At 48.0% G+C, this 18855-nt stretch overlaps 1 protein-coding gene across 3 annotated transcripts in view; it reads right to left on the bottom strand.

The window, feature by feature from the left end:
- KIF24 (kinesin family member 24) overlaps positions 1 to 18855 on the bottom strand; it is a 58490-nt gene that overhangs the window by 29862 nt on the left and 9773 nt on the right. For 2 of the 3 annotated variants that reach the window (XM_075327071.1, XM_075327070.1), the window contains 7 exons: positions 14439 to 15003; positions 13740 to 13920; positions 7405 to 7502; positions 5566 to 5781; positions 5231 to 5318; positions 5026 to 5147; positions 158 to 263 (listed from right to left, as the gene is read on the bottom strand). In XM_075327071.1, coding sequence (XP_075183186.1) covers positions 158 to 263; positions 5026 to 5147; positions 5231 to 5318; positions 5566 to 5781; positions 7405 to 7502; positions 13740 to 13920; positions 14439 to 14986 — 1359 coding nt within the window. In that variant the 5' untranslated portion in view covers positions 14987 to 15003. The remainder of the gene's footprint in view (positions 1 to 157; positions 264 to 5025; positions 5148 to 5230; positions 5319 to 5565; positions 5782 to 7404; positions 7503 to 13739; positions 13921 to 14438; positions 15004 to 18855) is intronic. The other variant, XM_075327072.1, reaches the window with a different exon arrangement.

The following is an 18855-nucleotide window of genomic DNA, read 5'->3' as shown; positions in this document are numbered from 1 at the left end:
CTGCTGTTAATCACTGGGATGTCAGGACAGCCGATGGCCTGAAGTCCTCCATGGCTTTCATGATAATTTTCCTGTTTCGTGCAGCCACAGGCACCTTCATCACAGCTACAATGCACATGTGGGAATACAGCTGAACTGTACAGAGACGTGCACCTACCGCGAGGAGGCTCTGGTTTATCTCTGCCCCTTCCATCTTGGTTTGCTTATCAGATTCGCGGGCATCAGAAGCTCTTTCACTTCCAGCTAAATCAATGAAAGACATTCTGGAGTAGAAGCATGGAAAAAATACATAATAGAGGTTAGTCTATCACTATGGGGAGGGCTTTATCCAAAGAACAAAAGCACTCTTTTTTTCTAATCCCAAAGAACTCTGTTAGTGTTTCTCTAAATATAAACATCATTTAGTTTTAACAGCTAAAATTTTGCACCAACTGTTTTCGAAATATACCCTTACCCCCATCAGAGTACTATATTCTGATACCCAGGCAAAAACCCTGTCTTTCTTCACACAAATCCCTTTAACTTCATGATTGTCTACCTGCAGCCACCGTTAGAAGGAGCATATACCAATTTACTATTGCATTGTATGAAACATGTATAAATCTGTATGCAGTGAGCTCCCTCTAGTGGTGGATGTATAAATCTGTATGCAGTGAGCTCCCTCTAGTGGTGGATGTGTAAATCTGTATGCAGTGAGCTCCCTCTAGAGGTGGCTGTATAAATCTGTATGCAGTGAGCTCCCTCTAGTGGTGGATGTATAAATCTGTATGCAGTGAGCTCCCTCTAGTGGTGGATGTATAAATCTGTATGCAGTGAGCTCCCTCTAGTGGTGGATGTATAAATCTGTATGCAGTGAGCTCCCTCTAGTGGTGGCTGTATAAATCTGTATGCAGTGAGCTCCCTCTAGTGGTGGCTGTATAAATCTGTATGCAGTGAGCTCCCTCTAGTGGTGGATGTATAAATCTGTATGCAGTGAGCTCCCTCTAGTGGTAAATGTATAAATCTGTATGCAGTGAGCTCCCTCTAGTGGTGGATGTATAAATCTGTATGCAGTGAGCTCCCCCTAGTGGTGGCTGTATAAATCTGTATGCAGTGAGCTCCCTCTAGTGGTAGATGTATAAATCTGTATGCAGTGAGCTCCCTCTAGTGGTGGATGTATAAATCTGTATGCAGTGAGCTCCCTCTAGTGGTGGATGTATAAATCTGTATGCAGTGTGCTCCCTCTAGTGGTGGATGTATAAATCTGTATGCAGTGAGCTCCCTCTAGTGGTGGCTGTATAAATCTATATGCAGTGAGCTCCCTCTAGAGGTGGCTGTATAAATCTGTATGCAGTGAGCTCGCTCCCTCTAGTGGTAGATGTATAAATCTGTATGCTGAGCTCCCTCTATTGGTGGCTGTATAAATCTGTATGCAGTGAGCTCCCTCTAGTGGTGGCTGTATAAATCTGTATGCAGTGTGTTCCCTCTAGAGGTGGATGTATAAATCTGTATGTAGTGAGCTGCTCTAGTGGTGGCTGTATAAATCTGTATGCTGAGCTCCCTCTATTGGTGGCTGTATAAATCTGTATGCAGTGAGCTCCCTCTAGTGATGGCTGTATAAATATGTATGCAGTGTGCTCCCTCTAGAGGTGGATGTATAAATCTGTATGCAGTGAGCTCCCTCTAGTGGTGGCTGTATAAATCTGTATGCAGTGAGCTCCCTCTAGTGGTGGATGTATAAATCTGTATGCAGTGAGCTCCCTCTAGTGGTGGATGTATAAATCTGTATGCAGTGTGCTCCCTCTAGAGGTGGCTGTATAAATCTGTATGCAGTGAGCTCGCTCCCTCTAGTGGTGGATGTATAAATCTGTATGCAGTGAGCTCCCTCTATTGGTGGCTGTATAAATCAGTATGCAGTGAGCTCCCTCTAGAGGTGGCTGTATAAATATGTATGCAGTGTGCTCCCTCTAGAGGTGGATGTATAAATCTGTATGCAGTGAGCTCCCTCTAGTGGTGGCTGTATAAATCTGTATGCAGTGAGCTCCCTCTAGTGGTGGATGTATAAATCTGTATGCAGTGAGCTCCCTCTAGTGGTGGATGTATAAATCTGTATGCAGTGTGCTCCCTCTAGAGGTGGCTGTATAAATCTGTATGCAGTGAGCTCGCTCCCTCTAGTGGTGGCTGTATAAATCTGTATGCTGAGCTCCCTCTATTGGTGGCTGTATAAATCTGTATGCAGTGAGCTCCCTCTAGTGATGGCTGTATAAATCTGTATGCAGTGTGCTCCCTCTAGAGGTGGATGTATAAATCTGTATGCAGTGTGCTCCCTCTAGTGGTGGCTGTATAAATCTGTATGCAGTGAGCTCCCTCTAGTGGTGGATGTATAAATCTGTATGCAGTGAGCTCCCTCTAGAGGTGGCTGTATAAATCTGTATGCAGTGAGCTCCCTCTAGTGGTAGACTTATAAATCTGTATGCAGTGAGCTCCCTCTAGTGGTGGATGTATAAATCTGTATGCAGTGAGCTCCCTCTAGTGGTGGATGTATAAATCTGTATGCAGTGAGCTCCCTCTAGTGGTGGATGTATAAATCTGTATGCAGTGAGCTCCCTCTAGTGGTGGATGTATAAATCTGTATGCAGTGTGCTCCCTCTATTGGTGGCTGTATAAATCTGTATGCTGAGCTCCTTCTATTGGTGGCTGTATAAATCTGTATGCAGTGTGCTCCCTCTAGAGGTGGCTGTATAAATCTGTATGCAGTGTGCTCCCTCTAGAGGTGGCTGTATAAATCTGTATGCAGTGTGCTCCCTCTAGAGGTGGCTGTATAAATCTGTATGCAGTGTGCTCCCTCTAGAGGTGGATGTATAAATCTGTATGTAGTGAGCTGCTCTAGTGGTGGCTGTATAAATCTGTATGCTGAGCTCCCTCTATTGGTGGCTGTATAAATCTGTATGCAGTGAGCTCCCTCTAGTGATGGCTGTATAAATCTGTATGCAGTGTGCTCCCTCTAGAGGTGGATGTATAAATCTGTATGCAGTGTGCTCCCTCTAGTGGTGGCTGTATAAATCTGTATGTAGTGAGCTCCCTCTAGTGGTGGATGTATAAATCTGTATGCAGTGAGCTCCCTCTAGTGGTGGATGTATAAATCTGTATGCAGTGAGCTGCTCTAGTGGTGTCTGTATAAATCTGTATGTAGTGAGCTCCCTCTAGTGGTGTCTGTATAAATCAGTATGCAGTGAGCTCCCTCTAGAGGTGGCTGTATAAATCTGTATGTAGTGAGCTCCCTCTAGTGGTGGCTGTATAAATCTGTATGTAGTGAGCTCCCTCTAGTGGTGGATGTATAAATCTGTATGCAGTGAGCTGCTCTAGTGGTGGCTGTATAAATCTGTATGTAGTGAGCTCCTCTAGTGGCGGCTGTATAAATCTGTATGCAGTGAGCTGCTCTAGTGGTGTGTGTATAAATCTGTATGCAGTGAGCTCCCTCTAGTGGTGGATATGTAAATCTTTATGCAGTGTGCTCCCCCTAGTGGTGGCTGTATAAATCTATATGCAGTAAGGTTCTCCTAATGGTGGCTGTATAAATCTGTAAGCAGTGAGCTCCCTCTAGTGGTGGCTGTATAAATTCTGTATGCCATGACATCCTCTAGTGGTGGCTGTTGTATATACTGAGCTCCCCCTAGCAGTAGTTGTATAAATATTTATGTCCTGAGCTCTCACTAGAGGTGGCTGTTTAACTGTGTATGTACGGAGCTTCCCCTTGTGGTTACTGTATACATCTGTATGTAATGAGCTCCCTCTAGTGGTGGCTGTATAAATCTGTATGTAGTGAGCTCCCCCTAGTGGTGGCTGTGTAAATCTGTATGCAGTGGATGTATAAAATCGGTATGCAGTGAGCTCCGTCTAGTGGTGGCTGTATAAATCTGCATGCAATGAGATCCCCCTAGCACCAGATGTAAAAATCAGTATGCAGATAACACCCCCCCCTTCAATTGGGTGCTTTAAGTCAGCCTGCAGTGAGTGCTACCTAGTGGTAGATGTATAAATCTGTATGCAGTGAGCTCCCCCTAGTGGTGGCTGCAAGTTGCCAGAATGTTGTCACTCAACCTTATGCTTGTATAAAGGGAAGGAGGGAATTCTGAGAGTTAATCCAATGGAGAAAAAAAAAATCTTATTTGGAGCATGAAATTTAAACGACTTGGTTAAATAGTATGAAAAATATATATTAATAAAAACAATTACTTACAGCAAGATGGGCTGCAGTGTGTACATCGCCCTGGCCAAAAACTAGTACTCTAGCAGGATACAGCTAAACCCCCACTAAAGTGGAAGCATCACAGGTGCAGGAGAAGCAAATCACACACACACCTCCATGGAATGGAGGAGGGCGATTGCTAGATGATAAAACTGCACACTAGTGGCTTGCATAGAGCGCTGTTCACATATGCAGATAACACAGTCACAAACCCGCAGCCTATTAGGTGACGCCCATACTATTAGATCAGGCGGGCTGCCAAGCCGTACCTCACCTGTGTATCATGCACGGACAGACACTCTACAGTGCAAGGCCCAACAGAGGCTATATTTTTTGGACAGGATACAGCCAGGCCCCTTTCTGTTGGGCCTTGCACTGTAGTGTATCCGTGCATGATACACAGGTGGGGTACGGCTTGGCAGCCCACCTGATCTAATAGTATGGGCATCACCTAATAGGCTGTGGGTTTGTGACTGTGTTATCTGCATATGTGAACAGCGCTCTATGCAAGCCACTAGTGTGCAGTTTTATCATCTAGCAATCGCCCTCCTCCATTCCATGGAGGTGTGTGTGTGATTTGCTCCTTCTGCACCTGTGACGCTTCCACTTTAGTGGGGGTTTAGCTGTATCCTGCTAGAGTACTAGTTTTTGGCCAGGGCGATGTACACACTGCAGCCCATCTTGCTGTAAGTAATGCTTAATTTTTGGAGGATATTTTCCTCTTTTTATTGCTATATTAATAAAAACAAGGTAAAAAAAAACAAACAACAAGATTGTGCACCCTGTGATCATCTGACCTCCCAAGTTTGCGGTTCCCAGCATCTTTGATCTGGACCTGAATGACAGCATGTGACCGAGAGGAGTCAGAATTCACCCCCGTGGCTCCGGTGCTTCGCTCTCTGCTGCCCCTCAGGATCACCTGAGAGAGAAATAAAAACCAGTTACTTTCCATTTTTTTGCTGCTTTTTTCAGTGATAAGCAGCAGGATTGTGCATTACTTACCTCTAAAAGGAAATCCACACTATTAACTTGAATTTCCCGCAGGCCCACGACCTGCACAACATGCTTCCCGTCTTCTCTAGCGTAGAGTCTGTGGGAAAGACCATGCAAGACGTCACAGTACTGAATGCCATGGGACCTGCAATAATGGCAGGGTGCTCCGCAGACATCGGGGTATGAAGCTGGAATGATCCATACAAAACCACAGCAAGTGATTCATTTAATTCCTATGAGCCTGGGATATAACATTACTTCTACACATTAGATGTGACGCTGATCCCTACATCTATAGTCTCATAATGACATTACAGGGCACCCTGACCTCAGATCACACCAACCTCTTCCTTCCATTTAGCAGATCATACAGCTGACCACAGTAGATCTCATAAAAGCTGATCCCCACAGAGTGATCTTTTCTCTGATGATTCGCCTGCAGCTCCTGGAAGATGTCTTTAGCAGCCAGCGCGTACAGTCCGGGGTTTTTTGGTGTGCCAATCATGGTGTAGGTTTTACCGGCTCCTGTCTGGCCGTAAGCAAAACACGTAGCATTGCCCCTAGAAATAAAAAAAAGAAGGGTATAGTAATGTATAACTGGTGGAATAAGAACAACAGAAGTGATGAGACGGAACTGGAAACCATACAGTGGATTAGCTTTTTAAAAGGGCCGTGCGGGCGCACTCTCCCATCATGCCTGAAAGTAGCAACTGGCGCTGGACGGTCAGGATGCTCCCCAAAATCCTATAGAATGTAAGCCCGCTAGGGTAGCGCCCTATCCCCTCGGTACCAATTTGTCTATTGTAACTTGTATATGTATTCTGTATGTAACCCCTTCTCATGGAATCAATGGTGCTCTATAAATAAAATAAATAAATAAATAAATTAATAATAATAATAATAATAATAATAATAATAATGTGTATAATGCAGGCACGCCATTGGAATCAAAAAGATCAGTGCCCAATACTCAACGAGGTTTGGATTGATGACTTGGCACCTGGACCCCCCAGCGTGCGGTCGCGTCTCTCTTTGCCCAACATGAGATCACACAGGAGAATACCCCAGCACAATCCCTTTAACTCTGCCCGTCCACAGCTCAACAGAACACCGACAATTATATTTATTTTTAACGCCTCATTTATTCCGTGACACGGGTTACCGTATATACTTGTGTATAAGCCGTCTTTTTCAGCACATTTTTTATGCTGAAAAAGCCTCCATTGGCTTATACTCGAGTGAGGGTTATAAGGCGAATTTTTCCCCCCAGAACTGGGGGGGGAAAAATTGGGGGTGCGTTTAATAATCCTGATAAAGCTTACCGGGTTGGCACAGCGTAGTGGGGGGGGGGGGCACAGGACAGAGGGTTTGCAATACTGTGGCTAGGGGCTGTTGTGGTGTTTTTATGGCTCAAGAAGGTTGGCGATACTGGGGGCTAAGGGGTGTCGTAGTGGTGTGCCATTGAACCTACCGGCGGGCTGCGATCTCCGTTGAGCCGGCCAATGGTTGACACGGTAGACTTCAAGAAAAAGGCAGCAGAAGTGGCGCGTGCGCTGATGGAGACATCTCAGAGCTGAGATCTCAATCTGTGCACGTGACGCTTTAGCAGCCATTTTCTTGAAGTATATTGCGTCAACCACCGTCCGCCTCAACGGAGCCCGCAGCCTACCTGAAGGATCAATGGCGCCAGCCGCAAAACCCCTGAGTTCCCAGTATCGCCGGCCCTCCTAGGCTGCGACTCCCCGAGCCATAAGTATTGCCGACCTGTGACCCCTCCTGAGCTGCAGACACCCCCGCCCTCCGAGCCCGCAGCATCGCTAACTTAACCTCCTGAGCCGCTCAACCACCATGCCGTCTTGGTGAGCGAAGACACACTAGGGTTATAAGATGCACCCCCACTTTAATATTCAAAATTATTTTTTCCAATTTTCCTTCTCTAAATTTGGGGTGTGTGTTATAATCCTGGGCTTATACTCGAGTCAATAACTCTACCCAATTTTTTGTGGCAAACTTAGGTGCCTCGACTTATCCTCGGGTCGGCTTATACTCGAGTATATATGGTATATACATTTAAAAGTCCACATTCATTCATACGGATTAACATAAAAATAGAGGATATCACAAGAGCACCTGTGATGGACAAACAATAAAAAAAAAAAGTAACCAAAACAATGTCCCCCTACCCGTTAAACACATGCTGGATAAGAGGATACGCGGTCTTCATGTACACGTCCTGATTGCTGAACGTCTCGCTAAACACTTCATCAAAATAAAATACGTGCTGAAAGGGGAAATGCAAACCCAATGAGATTATACAAAAAAAAATATGAAAGAGATAATAAGGCGACTATGGCTTTTAATACAGGATAAAAAGGAGGTAACTGCAAGGACAAGTCACAGAAGACGAGGGCCTCCCGGTGGAGATCAATCTGTGGATAGTACTGTGCACACTATGATAAAGATGTGGACACTGTGAGATTAGGGATAAGGGTGAGGCTTAGGGGTACTTCTCACATAGCGAGATCGCTGCTGAGTCACGGTTTTTGTGATGTACCAGTGACCTCATTAGTGATCTCGCTGTGTGTGACACTGAGCAGCGATCTGGCCCCTGCTGTGAAATCGCTGCTCGTTACACACAGTGCTGCTTCATTTTTGGACGTTGCTCTCCCGCTGTGAAGCACACATCGCCGTGTTTGACAGCGAGAGAGCAACGATCTGAATGTGCACGGAGCAGGCGTCTGGAAGCTGCGGACGCTGGTAACTAAGGTAAATATCGGGTAACCAAGCGAAGCGCTTTGCTACCCGATATTTACCGTGGTTACTAGCGTACGCCGCTCTCAGGCTGCCAGTGCCAGCTCTCTGCACACTTAGCCAGAGTACACATCGGGTAAATAAGCAAAGCGGTTTGCTTATTAACCCGATGTGTACTCTGGCTACGAGTGCAGGGAGCCAGCGCTAAGCGGTGTGCGCTGGTAACCAAGGTAAATATCGGGTAACCAAGCGAAGGGCTTTGCTTGGTTACCCGATATTTACCTTAGTTACCAAGCGCAGCATTGCTTCCACGCGTCGCTGGTGAGATCTGCCTGATTGACAACTCACCAGCGATCCTGACCAGGTCAGATCACTGGTGGGATCGCTGGAGCGTCGCTAAAGTGTGACGGTAGCCTTTCATGCAGAAAACACATCATATTATACGGATTTACAGGCAGACTACCTGGGAGTAGCCCTCTAGTGATAAGCTCTTGCTGATAAAATAGAGAATTTTGTTTACTTACCGTAAATTCTTTTTCTTATAGTTCCGTATTGGGAGACCCAGACCATGGGTGTTTAGCTTCTGCCTCCGGAGGACACACAAAGTACTACACTTAAAAGTGTAGCTCCTCCCTCTGAGCTTATACACCCCCTGGTGAGCAGACCCAGCCAGTTTAGTGCAAAAGCTGAAGGAGAATAGCCACCCACAAGTAGAACAGAGCAAGAGCCGGAACAACCGGAGACTGTCCACGACACAGCCGGTGATAACACGCGGAACAAGAAAATTGCCAACAGGCAACAGGGAGGGTGCTGGGTCTCCCAATACGGAACTATAAGAAAAAGAATTTACGGTAAGTAAACAAAATTCTCTTTTTCTTTATCGTTCCTATGGGAGACCCAGACCATGGGACGTTACAAAGCTGTCCCTGGGTGGGAAATAAACAGAAAAACTAAGAAAGTAGGCAGAACCTAACTTCACAAATGGGCGACAGCCGCCTGAAGGATGCGTCTGCCCAAGCTCGCATCTGCCGAAGCATGAGCATGCACTTGGTAGTGCTTCGAGAAGGTATGCAGGCTAGTCCAAGTGGCAGCCTGACAGACTTGTTGAGCCGTAGCCTGGTGCCTGAAAGCCCAAGAGGCACCGACAGCTCTGGTCGAATGTGCCTTGATCCCCGGCGGGGGAGGCACCTGAGTACTCTGGTAGGCGTCCGAAATGGTCGATCTAATCCAATGGGCTAAGGTCGGCTTAGAAGCAGAGAGGCCCTTGCGCCGACCTGTGGTTAGCACAAAAAGAGAAGTGCACCGCCTAAGTGCAGCGGTGCGAGACACATAGATCCGGAGAGCACGCACCAGATCCAGAGTATGCAGCGCTTTTTCAAAGCGATGAACAGGAGCCGGACAAAAGGAAGGTAGGGTAATGTCCTGGTTAAGGTAGAAAGGAGAGACCACCTTAGGAAGAAAGTCCGGAGTCGGACGGAGAACCACCTTGTCTTGATGAAAAACCAAAAAAGGTGACTCCGAAGAGAGCACAGCCAAATCAGAGACTCTCCTGAGGGAAGTTATGGCCACCAGAAAGGACACTTTCTGTGAAAGACGATACAAAGAAACTTCCCTAAGAGACTCAAAGGGGGGTTTCTGCAAAACCGTGAGAACCAAATTAAGGTCCCAGGGATCCAAGGGCCGCCGGTAAGGCGGAATGATGTGAGACGCGCCCTGCATGAAGGTGCGGACCTGAGCCAGCCGAGCGAGACACCGCTGGAACAGAACTGACAGAGCTGAGACTTGTCCCTTGAGAGAGTTGAGGGACAGTCCTAGCTGCAGACCGGACTGTAGAAAAGACAGAAGGGTCGGCAAGGAGAAAGGCCAAGGAGGATGGTCGGAAGAGCGACACCAGGACAGGAACATTCTCCAAGTCCTGTGATAGATCTTAGCGGAGGAAGACTTACGGGCCCGAGTCATAGTGGAGATGACTTCAGGAGGAATACCAGAAGCCATCAAAATCCAGGACTCAAGAGCCACGCCGTCAATTTGAGAGCCGCAGAATTCAGGCGGAAAAACGGACCTTGCGAGAGTAGGTCTGGACGGTCCGGGAGATGCCACGGCATCTCTACGGACAGATGGAGCAGGTCTGGATACCAAGCTCGCCTGGGCCAGTCCGGTGCAATGAGGACGACTCGACGGCCCTCCATTCTGATCTTGCGCAGGACCCTGGGCAAGAGAGCTAGAGGGGGAAACACGTAGGACAGACGAAACTGGGACCAGTCTTGAACCAGAGCGTCCGCGGCGAATGCCTGAGGATCGTGGGAGCGAGCCACGTAAACAGGAACTTTGTTGTTGTGACGGGATGCCATTAGGTCCACGTCCAGAGTGCCCCATTTGCGGCAGATTGACTGAAACACTGCCGGGTGCAGGGACCACTCGCCACCATCCACGGTTTGACGGCTGAGATAATCTGCCTCCCAGTTTTCCACGCCTGGGATGTGGACTGCGGATATGGTGGACTTGGAGTCCTCCACCCATTGAAGGATGCGATGTACCTCCAACATTGCCAGGCGGCTGCGTGTCCCGCCCTGGTCATTGATGTAGGCAACCGCTGTCGCGTTGTCTGACTGGACTCGAATGTGCCTGCCCGCCAACAGGTGATGAAAAGCTAGGAGAGCTAGAAGCACGGCTCTGGTTTCCACCACATTGATTGAAAGGGCTGACTCGGACGGAGTCCAAGTGCCCTGCGCTCTGTGGTGGAGACATACCGCTCCCCAGCCGGATAGACTGGCATCCGTGGTGAGGATCACCCAGGACGGGGCCAGAAAGGAGCGCCCCTGGGACAGAGAGAGGGGCCGAAGCCACCACTGAAGAGAGCTCCTGGTCCGTGGCGACAGAGCCACTAACCTGTGTAAGGAGGAAGGCCGCTTGTCCCAACAGCGGAGAATGTCCAGCTGCAGGGGGCGCAGATGGAACTGGGCAAAGGGAACAGCCTCCATGGACGCCACCATTTGACCCAGCACCTGCATCAGGCGCCTGAGGGTATAACGGCGGGGCCTCAACAGAGAGCGCACCGCCAGTTGGAGGGACTGCTGTTTGACTAAGGGCAACTACACAAGTACCGGCAAAGTCTCGAACTGCATCCCTAGGTACGTGAGACTCTGGGTCGGAGTCAGAGTGGATTTGGGCAGATTGACCAGCCACCCGAATTGGGCTAGAGTGGCGAGAGTGAGCGAGACACTCCGCTGACAGTCTGCGCTGGATGACGCCTTGACTAGAAGGTCGTCCAGGTAAGGAATCACTGCCAACCCCTGTAGGTGCAGAACCACAATCACTGCTGCCATGACCTTGGTGAATACCTGAGGGGCTGTGGCTAACCCGAAGGGAAGAGCCACGAATTGGAAATGATCTTCTCCGATTGCAAAACGTAGCCAACGCTGGTGTGAAACTGCAATTGGCACATGCAGATAGGCATCTCTGATGTCAATGGACGCCAGGAAATCCCCTTGGGTCATTGAGGCAATGACTGATCGCAGAGACTCCATGCGAAAGTGCCGCACCTGAACATGCTTGTTGAGAAGCTTGAGATCCAGGATGGGCCGGAAGGTACCGTCCTTTTTGGGGACTAGGAAGAGATTTGAGTAGAAACCTCTGAACCGTTCCCGGGCGGGAACCGGTACAATTACTCCGTTGGCCTGCAAGGATGCCACGGCCTGAGAGAAGGCGGCGGCCTTGGAGCAGGGGGGAGTTGAGAGAAAAAATCTGTTTGATGGGCTGGAAGAGAATTCTATCCTGTAGCCGTGGGAGATGATATCTCTCACCCACTGATCGGAGACTTGTTGAAACCAAGCATCGCCAAAGTGGGAGAGCCTGCCACCGACTAAGGACATTGCCGGAGCGGGCAGATAGTCACAAGGAGGCTGCCTTAGTGGCAGCACCTCCTGCGGTCTTCTGTGGACGCGCTTTTGGGCGCCAGTTGGATTTCTGGTCCTTGGCTGAGTTAGTGGACGAGGCCGAGGGCTTAGAGGACGACCAGTTGGAGGAACGAAAGGAGCGAAACCTCGACTGATTCCTACCCTGGGCAGGTTTCCTGGCTTTGGTTTGTGGCATGGAAGTACTCTTCCCGCCAGTAGCTTCCTTAATAACTTCATCCAGCTGTTCTCCGAACAGCCGGGACCCAGCAAAAGGGAGCCCAGCAAGGTACTTCTTTGAAGAAGCATCTGCCTTCCACTCTCGAAGCCACAAGATCCTGCGGATAGCGAGGGAATTAGCCGAAGCAACCGCAGTGCAGTGAGAAGCCTCCAGCATGGCAGACATGGCATAGGATGAAAAAGCTGAAGCTTGGGAGGTCAAGGCAACCATTTCGGGCATAGATTCCCTGGTGAGGGAATGCATCTCCTCTAGAGAAGCAGAGATGGCTTTGAGAGCCCACACTGCTGCAAAAGTCGGGGAAAACTAAGCACCCGCCGCTTCATATACGGATTTGGCCAGAAGGTCAATCTGACGGTCAGTGGAATCCCTAAGGGAAAACGGTCATCAGAACCACGCTTTGGGAAGCGTTTGTGCCAGAGAATGAACCCCAGAGAGTATATACAGAGGTCCACAACCAGAGCCGGTTGTGGCTTACCAGACCGCTGTGCTGTGCAGAGCGGTGTTGTGTGCCCTCCAGATCCCGAAGCCCGGACCCCCAAACACAGCACCTCAGCAGGGATGCAGAACGCAGAGCATCACTGAGTGAACTCTGAGAAAATGGCCGCCGGAGCGAAGGGAGGGGGCGGGACTTGCATGAAGAGCGGGATCTGGAGGGCCATAGAGACCTACAGGGGAGGAGACACGCACAGCAGTGGGGAGTGTCCCTCCCCTGTGCAGAACGGCCGCCGGGAGGAGCCGCGCTGTCCCTCTGCATGAGTGACATGCGAGGGCAGTGAAACGAAACTAGGCCTCCGGCAAAGCCGGGGCCTAAATTTGAGCGGCGAGGCCGACGCGCAGGCACCATCGGCGCGGTTCTCGGGCGACAGCTAGAGAACCCGCCGGAAATGTCAGTAAATACAGTAAGCACACTCTCCCCAAACAATAAAAGCACAGGGACCCCCAAATATAAACGTCTCAGGTACTTAGCTGCTGAGACGCAGGGCCAGGTCCCTGGGGATGAGTGCTCCGGTCCAGCAGGGTCCTGAAGGGCTGCGGATGGAGACCGGTCTCCTGCCAGGCATGGAGACCGCGCTGCCTCCCACTTCAAGCCAGAGCCCAGGAGGGATGGTGAAGGAGCACGGCATGTAAGGCTCCAGCCTAGGAAATCAACCTTACAACACCGCTGACACAGTGGGGTGAGAAGGGACATGCCGGGGGTCCAGACGTGGACCCGCAGTTCTTCAAACTCATTCCAAAAGGAAAAAATCATATGAGAATGCATGTGTGGATGTATGCCTCCTGAACACAAAGCGATAAACTGGCTGGGTCTGCTCACCAGGGGGTGTATAAGCTCAGAGGGAGGAGCTACACTTTTAAGTGTAGTACTTTGTGTGTCCTCCGGAGGCAGAAGCTAAACACCCATGGTCTGGGTCTCCCAAAGGAACGATAAAGAAATAGTGATTTTATCACAACTTCCGGAAGCAGCCAAGTAAGTGACACATCACTGGAATCAGGGTCTGTCTCTATATTGTGCTGTAGTGGACAGGGTCTTTAATGTAGTAAACTACCTGGAGCTTCACCTTCTTTTCCATTCTTGTCGGGCAGCGGACGTGATACCTCAATGGCAATGTACGAGCCCGCACTAAGGTCTTACCTGCAGAATATATTCCTTCAGGTTCACAGCCTCCTTCCTCTCATAAATGGTTATGGTCTCCTTGTCTTCTGCTGTCACCACACTCACTTCCCCGCGTCTTTCCTCCCTCAGGCCAAGAGGACGTTTGCGGACGCACACTCGGATTTTATCGCTGTCGGTCCAGGGTCCCTCCTTGCTGGGCCTGTGCAATCAGAATAAAAAAAAAAAAAGTAATTAAAAAAGGGTTTTTCCATCACAAACATCCCCTTTCTTTCCGATGCAAGAGTCCCTATGACGTGGGGTGGTGCTGCGTCGGGATGAAAATCAGCAACATTACACTTTAAATCCCCCCAATAATAAGGTAACTATCATTTGCAAAGATGAATAGATTCAATACTGCAAATTCTTACTAATCCAGGGGTCTGGGATCTGAGACCCCTACTGATTGCTGAACACACCACTGTGAAGTGGAGGGTGTGCACCACAAAGGAGTACAGGCCTAATAGTAACTCCATATATCCATGGGTCCTTACAGTCTCCCACAGCAGCGGACAGATACGGAGATATAGTATCCAGCCCATTGTGCGCTCCTGCACTAACTGCAGATTTGGGTGATGGGTGGGGTATTAGGACCCCCATCTCTATTGATCATCAACTCCCCCCCCCTCCTATATAGGACTAAACTACAAGACAAATAGAGCGTGGCAGTATCTAACTTACCGTACGCATGTCTGTGGCACTCCATAGTTGTACCCGGACACATGCACCACTCTATGTACGATGGGGCTTTCATTGTCCCTGGGGGTCCCCACAGTGCCCCCCAGCACTTTCAGACAGGACTCTTCAGCCGATGAGCTGGGACTCTGCTCTCCCTGGCCAGCAGGTGGCGCTGCGTCACACACGGCAGTCAGATGTGTCATGGGATGAGAAGGAGAGGAGCCGGCGTTACTGTCCGCATCCAGGGAGATGTCGAATTGCAGCTGTCTGCGGGTGACAGATCGGCTATTGGGGGGCTGGAGGTAGACGCAGCCGGGCTGCAGAGGAGGGGTCCTGCTGTCATTGCTGTCCTCAGCTGCCACGCTCTGGATGATTTTAATCAGCTGGAAGAGGCGTTTGCGATCCTCCATCCTGTGGACGCCCAGCTTGGAGTAATCCCTCATCGTCACCTTCGCCAATTCCTCAATCTTCTGGAGTCCGATGGACACAAATTTGGGATAATACTGCTCCAGATCAGCCTCACAGAGGCACTCCAGGAGGCAGGAGGCCATGCTCGCACCCCCGGCTACTGTGTGAAGGGAGAAAAGCAATCGAAAAGTAAATCTTACCAACAAATGTAGCAATTAGGTGGTGTAATATTCTGATGAATGCTACATATCGAAGGACAAATCACACCACACTCTGCACAGCGCCACCCTGAGGGGACCAGCTGCTAATGAAAGCGGATTTTCATGTACAGAGCTGGACACAGGAAAACCTATATTACATTACTTATCCTGTCCTGATCCTGAGTTACACCCTGTATTATACTCCAGAGCTGCACTCACTATTCTGCTGGTGCAGTCACTGTGTACATACATTACATTACTTATCCTGTCCTGATCCCGAGTTACATCCTGTATTATACTCCAGAGCTGCACTCACTATTCTGCTGGTGCAGTCACTGTGTACATACATTACATTACTTATCCTGTACTGATCCGGAGTTACCTCCTGTATTATACTCCAGAGCTGCACTCACTATTCTGCTGGTACAGTCACTGTGTACATACATTACATTACTTATCCTGTACTGATCCGGAGTTACCTCCTGTATTATACTCTAGAGCTGCACTCACTATTCTGCTGGTGCAGTCACTGTGTACATACATTACATTACTTATCCTGTACTGATCCGGAGTTACATCTTGTATTTTACTCCAGAGCTGCACTCACTATTCTGCTGGTGCAGTCACTGTGTACATACATTACTTATCCTGTACTGATCCGGAGTTACATCTTGTATTTTACTCCAGAGCTGCACTCACTATTCTGAGGGTGCAGTCACTATTTATATTAAAGTTGAGCAAATAAGTTTCCCAACATGCCATATGAGATTTCGGGACTGTTGTGGAGGGCCACAATAGGCTGAACTTAATTCAGCTCAATATTAATTTTATGGCTTTGCAGTGCAGTAAATGCTGTTTATTTGCCATTGGGGAGAATACAGAGTTACCAGAAGCCGATTTGTAGCCGCTGATCATTTTATTTTAACAAGCTGCAATACAGACACATTTTTCACTTTTGTTTTTTGACTTGTGAAGGTTAAATAAATTGTTGCAGTCATCATTGCTGAGATGCAGCGCTCCCCATATACGCGTCTCACATCCACATACCACAAGCCCCTCACTCAGCTGCCACGGAGGAAAGCGACCATCACATATTCTGACAGTGGGAGTCCAGAGGCGCCGAGCATCAGGATGGAGCTTGTACACTTGGCCTGCATCTAATTTTCCGGTCCTTTCAGCTGCCCCCATCTGCGGGCCAGGCTTGGTCAACCAAAAGGCAGGCTGTAGTCGGCTAGACAAAATTTACTCAGGTCTGGAGTACATTACTCATCCTATACTGACCCCTAGTTACATCCTATATTATACTCCAGAGCTGCACTCACTATTCTGCTGGTGCACTCACTGTGTACATACATTACATTACTCATTCTATACTAACCCCTAGTTACATCCTATATTATACTCCAGAGCTGCACTCACTATTCTGCTGGTGGAGTCACTGTGTACTTATCCTGTACTGATTCGGAGTTACACCCAGTATTATACTTCAGAGCTTCACTCACTATTCTACTGGTAAAGTTACTGTATACATACATTACTGATCCTGTACCGATCCCGAGTTACATCCTGTATTATACTCCAGAGCTGCATTCACTATTCTTATAGTGGAGTCACTGTGTAAATGCATTACATATATTCTCCATACCTTATATTACAGCCAGTATTATATTCCAGATATGCACTCATATTATATTTTAAACAATGAAAGAGCTATTTGATAACCACACCTGGTAGCACACCTGAGTGCAGCTCTGCAATATAATACAGGAGGTAACTCAGGATCAGTACAGGATAAGTAATGTAATGTATGTACACAGTGACTCCACCATCAGAATAGTGAGTGCAGCTCTGGAGGATAATACAGGATCTAACTCAGGATCAGTACAGGATCAGTAATGTATGTACACATAGAATAGCGAGTGCAGCTCTGGAGTAAACTACAGGATATAACTCAGGATCAGTAATGTAATGTATGTACACAGTGACTGCACCCGCTGATTAGTGAGTGCAGCTCTGGGGTATAATACAGGATATAACTCAGGATCAGTAATGTATGTGCACAGTGACTGCATCAGCAGAATTGTGAGTGCAGCTCTGGGGTATAATACAGGATATAACTCAGGATAAGTAATGTAATGTATGTGCACAGTGACTGCACCCGCAGCTGCTCCTGGCTACTGAAGGTCGAGACCCTGATCATACAAGAGGGGTGAGGGCGATTGCAGTAGTGTAAAAATACATCCGGACAAACTAAAACAGCAGAGCTCCCCGTGTTACATATCAGTCAGAACAACAGCTGTCACCCGCAGCCTGGCATCATCAATATTAATAGGGCAATTCTCTGGGCATTGAGAGCACATGGGTAACTCTGTCTCTTCTTTAATTCCTTAATAGTAGTTGCAAACAATGAGTGTACGGACCTTTATAGACAGTAATATTAGGTAGGTTCCCACAGCAGCACATAGTATTTCAGAGGAGGCCAGTGCTGCAGGCGTGAGGAGGGGATGGAGCAGTGTGTAGACAGCAGGGTATATACAATGCTGCAGACTGACATCTGTACAGAGGTCTGTGACAGGCAATAAAGGGAACACCCTCTGGATTTAGGGCAGGGAAGCGCTGACACAAGTGTTAGGAAGCAAATGAAGCCAGGTTATGGATGTTTTCACTGGTCAGTGATAGAGGAGATGAAAGGGACGACGTCCCAGCACTGCCCAGTGCACAGCACACCCATCTCATCAGAGGCTGCGGGTGCGGGTACCACATCCTGCGCACACAGGGTATACGCGCCCCTAACCAGGGCACACGCGCCCCTTACCACACACACAACTATTTCCATGTTCCTATAATAACTTGCTAAGTCGGGCAGATCACAGCTGATATGGGGGACAGCTGCCTCCTGGAAGCAGCTGTACGAGGCCTGCCCACACCTCCAGCACAAGAAATATCATAACCAAGAACTGGATGTCAGTGGGGTGACTCTGCAGGGCCGGTATCATGGGGACGGGTCCAGGGTATAGGGACAGATCTTCAGATTTCATGAAATTGGTCAATGCGGAGAATTCAGCAACTAAGCAAATCCCAGACTAGGAGAAAATAAGGATTCTATAGTGTGAAGGAGTTTGGATTACTTTTGCTTTTCCATTAGAGTATGTTCACTTTGCGCCTTTTTCCAGCATCTTTGGAAAAAGGCGCAAAGTGAAGGAAACGCCATTTTTTTCTATAGTTTTTTTTAAAAAAACAATTGTTTATTTATTGCTTTTTCATAATTTCCTTTTTTTTTTACCTTATTAACATTTCTTGGGGGCAGAAACAGTAAAAGAAAGCGCAATAAAAATGCTCCAACGTTTCCGGGAACCTGCTTAAATTTTCCTATTGATTGTATTAATCCAGGAGTATAGCAGTATTTAGCGTCTTCACAGCATAACACGCCTGAAGAGCGGTCGTCTTACACTCGTTTACGCCTCGGCTTCATTTGTAAACCTGATGTGTTCACAAGAAACTCAAAAGCCTAAAAATGTGACAGCGAGGCATTTTTGCACAAAAATTAACATGTTAAGACTTTTCTACCTGCTACTACTAAAAAGCACAAAAACAATATAATATGGGGTGGAGCAATATGATGGGGTTTTTTTTCAAGTCTTTCCCTTGCAAAATGCTCAGAAAGCATAGAAAAATGCAATAAAAAAAAAAAACATATTTGGCCACGATTTACACTTTTTGGTGTGATTTTTGATATTCTTACTTCAACAATGCAGTGTTTTTAGCTTGTTTTCTGTACACAAAAAGACATTAACAGCCGTAATAAAACCACT

This window comes from Anomaloglossus baeobatrachus, chromosome 1, assembly GCF_048569485.1.
Source record: "Anomaloglossus baeobatrachus isolate aAnoBae1 chromosome 1, aAnoBae1.hap1, whole genome shotgun sequence".
In the NCBI taxonomy this organism is placed as follows: Eukaryota; Metazoa; Chordata; class Amphibia; order Anura; family Aromobatidae; genus Anomaloglossus; species Anomaloglossus baeobatrachus.
Note: the sequence above shows the minus strand (reverse complement) of the source record. Positions and strands in the feature narration are given on the sequence as shown.